Source organism: Myotis brandtii, unplaced genomic scaffold, assembly GCF_000412655.1.
Source record: "Myotis brandtii unplaced genomic scaffold, ASM41265v1 scaffold601, whole genome shotgun sequence".
Classification (NCBI taxonomy): Eukaryota; Metazoa; Chordata; class Mammalia; order Chiroptera; family Vespertilionidae; genus Myotis; species Myotis brandtii.
Window position 1 is genome coordinate 1,577,295 of NW_005370276.1, and position 2,941 is coordinate 1,580,235.

General features: G+C 62.7%; 2 protein-coding genes across 2 annotated transcripts in view; one reads left to right on the forward strand and one right to left on the reverse strand.

The window, feature by feature from the left end:
• AP2A1 (adaptor-related protein complex 2, alpha 1 subunit) overlaps positions 1-1,281 on the forward strand; it is a 51,585-nt gene extending 50,304 nt beyond the window's left edge. Inside the window, exons 21-24 of the mRNA XM_014550441.1 lie at positions 25-161; positions 239-308; positions 530-664; positions 982-1,281. Coding sequence (XP_014405927.1) covers positions 25-161; positions 239-308; positions 530-664; positions 982-1,059 — 420 coding nt within the window. The 3' untranslated portion in view covers positions 1,060-1,281. The remainder of the gene's footprint in view (positions 1-24; positions 162-238; positions 309-529; positions 665-981) is intronic.
• A 16-nt stretch (positions 1,282-1,297) lies between these two features.
• The window catches only part of FUZ (fuzzy planar cell polarity protein), a 5,011-nt gene continuing 3,367 nt past the window's right edge, over positions 1,298-2,941 (reverse strand). The window contains exons 8-11 of the mRNA XM_005879622.2: positions 2,888-2,939; positions 2,745-2,809; positions 2,591-2,665; positions 1,298-1,684 (exon numbers count right to left, since the gene is read on the reverse strand). Of these exons, the coding sequence (XP_005879684.1) occupies positions 1,458-1,684; positions 2,591-2,665; positions 2,745-2,809; positions 2,888-2,939 (419 nt within the window). The 3' untranslated portion in view covers positions 1,298-1,457. The remainder of the gene's footprint in view (positions 1,685-2,590; positions 2,666-2,744; positions 2,810-2,887; positions 2,940-2,941) is intronic.

Consider the following 2,941-nt stretch of genomic DNA (forward strand, 5'->3'; position numbering starts at 1 on the left):
TGTGCGAGGGGCGGGGTCTGACAGCGCCCTCTCTCCCACGCCAGGTATGGGGGAGCCCCTCAGTCCCTCACCCTGAAGCTCCCCGTGACCATCAACAAGTTCTTCCAGCCAACAGAGATGGCGGCCCAGGACTTCTTCCAGCGCTGGAAGCAGCTGAGCCTGTGAGTAGCCGGGCCCAGCCCCGGTACCGGGCGGGCGGGCGGGCTGCCAGGCCCTGACTGGAACCTTTCCGGCCCAGCCCCCAACAGGAGGCACAGAAGATCTTCAAAGCCACCCACCCCATGGACGCTGAAGTCACGAAGGCCAAGGTGAGGGACAGGGAGACCCGGGAGGGAGCCCCCAGGCCGACGTCCCAGCCGCCGCTCCCCAACTCCGGGGTTTGGGGACCGGTGGCTGGTCACTTCCGAGCCTCAGTTTCCCCGTCTGTAACATGCGGCCAGCGCCCACTCCCGCTGGTTTGGGGAACTGGTGCGCCCTCTGGGAGCTGACAGATCTGGCGCCTCTGACGGCTGCCACCCTCCCTCCCCAGCTCCTGGGGTTTGGCTCCGCTCTCCTGGACAACGTGGACCCCAACCCCGAGAACTTCGTGGGGGCCGGGATCATCCAGACGAAAGCCCTGCAGGTGGGCTGTCTGCTCCGGCTGGAGCCCAACGCCCAGGCTCAGGTGAGTGGTCTGGGAGGCCCACCTGCAACAGACCCCGCCCCCCAATCCTCTGGCTCATCTTCCTCTCCCCTTCCCTCCCTCCCTGGTTTGTGTCTCTATATCCTTTCCACCTTTCCTGGCCTTTTTATTTTTCATTCTTTGCCTGTTCCCATCATTTTTATTCCCACTTCCTGTCCCTTCTGTCACCTTCCTGACCCCTTTCTCCTTTTTCTCTCTTCTCTCTCCCCTGTATCCCCCCACCCCTGGGCTCCCCATCCTCTCACCTGCCTGCCCTATCCCTCTGCCTCCTCCCTGAGTCCCCTCCTTGGTCCCCCCAGATGTACCGGCTGACCCTGCGCACCAGCAAGGAGCCTGTCTCCCGTCACCTGTGTGAGCTGCTGGCCCAGCAGTTCTGAGCCCCGGACCCTGCCCCCGGAAGTGTGGCCGGTGCCAGGAAGCCCCCAGGACTGAGGGAGCTTTGGTGGATCGGAGCAGTGAGGGGACCTCTGCTGGTGACAGGGAAGACCCCAGGGTAGGGGGGTGCCTGGGACTTTCCTCCGGCCTTTTGTATTTTTATTTTTGTTCATCTGCTGCTGTTTACATTCTGGGGGGTTGGGGGAGCCCCCTCCCTCCCTTCCCCCCCCCCAAGCACAGAGGGGAGAGGGGCCAGGGAAGCAGGCGCCTCCTCCCCTCCCACCCACCCTGTTGTGGCCCCTCCTGCCCCCTCCCCGTCCAGGGGCTGTGTATTATTGTGACCCAATAAACAGAGAGACGCTAACAGCCCGGGTGCCTGTCTGTTGCTCACGCCCAGTGGTCAGAAGAGCGGGGTGAGGGCCTGCAGGGTGCGGGTGGCCAGGCTCCGCAGCCCATGGCAGGGACTCTGAGCTGACAGCAGCAGCAGCAGCCGCCGGGGCCCCAACTGTAGGGCCACCAGACGCCATCCTGTGCCTGGCTCCTCGGTCCCTGAGACCAGGTAGCAGGCTCTCGGCACTTGAGCCCGCTGGGCTGTGTCCTCCACCTTCTCCTCCTGCTGTCCGGGCTCTGGAGAAAGGACAGGAAGGGCTGAGTGAGCAGTGGGGTTGGACCACGGGGATGCCAACCTGCGGGAGCCATACCCCATCCTGGGCCCGAGTCTGACTCCTGACGGGCAAGGGCCTCACAGCTCCATCCTGTTGTCAGTGACCTGTAGGCTACGGGCTCTCAGCTGCCCCTCTTCCCACCCAGCCTCGGTCCCCCTCGTTCCTGGGGATACTATGTGCAGCCCCAACAATTCACTCAGAAACACATGGCAAACACGCAGGTGATATTTACCAAGTGTCAGGCACTCAGCTCCAGGTAGGAGGGGCGGGGGACCCCCAGGGACCCCACCCCGCTGTGGGGAGCTGGTGGGGAGGTGGAGTCAACAGTAGGAGGGAGCAGTCCTCGGCCTCTCCCAGGTGCTGCTGTTTACCACTTTACTACATTCATCAGGCTCTTCACTGGTGGGTAGCGTCACCCTAGGCCCCTTCCTTTGTCTCTCTAGGGCTCTTGGGTTCTAGGACTTTTCCTAACTAGGCTGGACTCTGTGGTACCCCCTCCCCCGACTATGGGGAAAGCCTGTACTTAAAGCAGTAGAGCAGAGTATGACTACTAAGCAGCCGGCCTCAGTTTCCTCATCTGTAATATGGGAGTGATTATACAGCAGCAGGTAACCCTCACCTCTGAGGATGACGGGAGTCACTGCATATAAAGCATCTGGCAACAGATTAACTATTAAGATTACCCAGGAGAGCGTCACCTCCAGGCTGGAACCTCCCTGCCCCTCCTTTCCACCCGTGGATGCCCAGGCCTTAACCATGCCCAGTACCGGCTGAGTCCTACCAGTCCTCCCAGCCCCCCACTCCCTCCTGTGTGACTGGGACTCAGTGTCCCCGTCTGTGCAAAGGGGGCGCTGGGCCCACCGCTGACCTGGTGGGAAGTGCATGGCGGTGACGAGGGTGTAGAAGGAACGGAGGAGGCACCGACGCTGCTCAGGGGAAGGATCTGAAAGGAGAAGAACGGGTCACGTCCCTCTCAGGGCCCAGGGCCCTCCCGGCTGCCGCCCTCGCCCCCCCTCAGTCACCTTTATCCCCTGAAGGCTCCACGGTGAAGAGGCAGCGCTTCAGTTCCAAATGGAGGAGCAGCAGCCTGTGGGGAAGGGCGTGTCATGACCAGGGAGGAAGGAATGAGGACCCCAACCCACCCTCCCCTCCCTCTGAGCCCTACCCGAGGATGTCCGTGTGCAGGGGGAAGCCAGCGGGCAGAGCTCGGGGTCCCAGC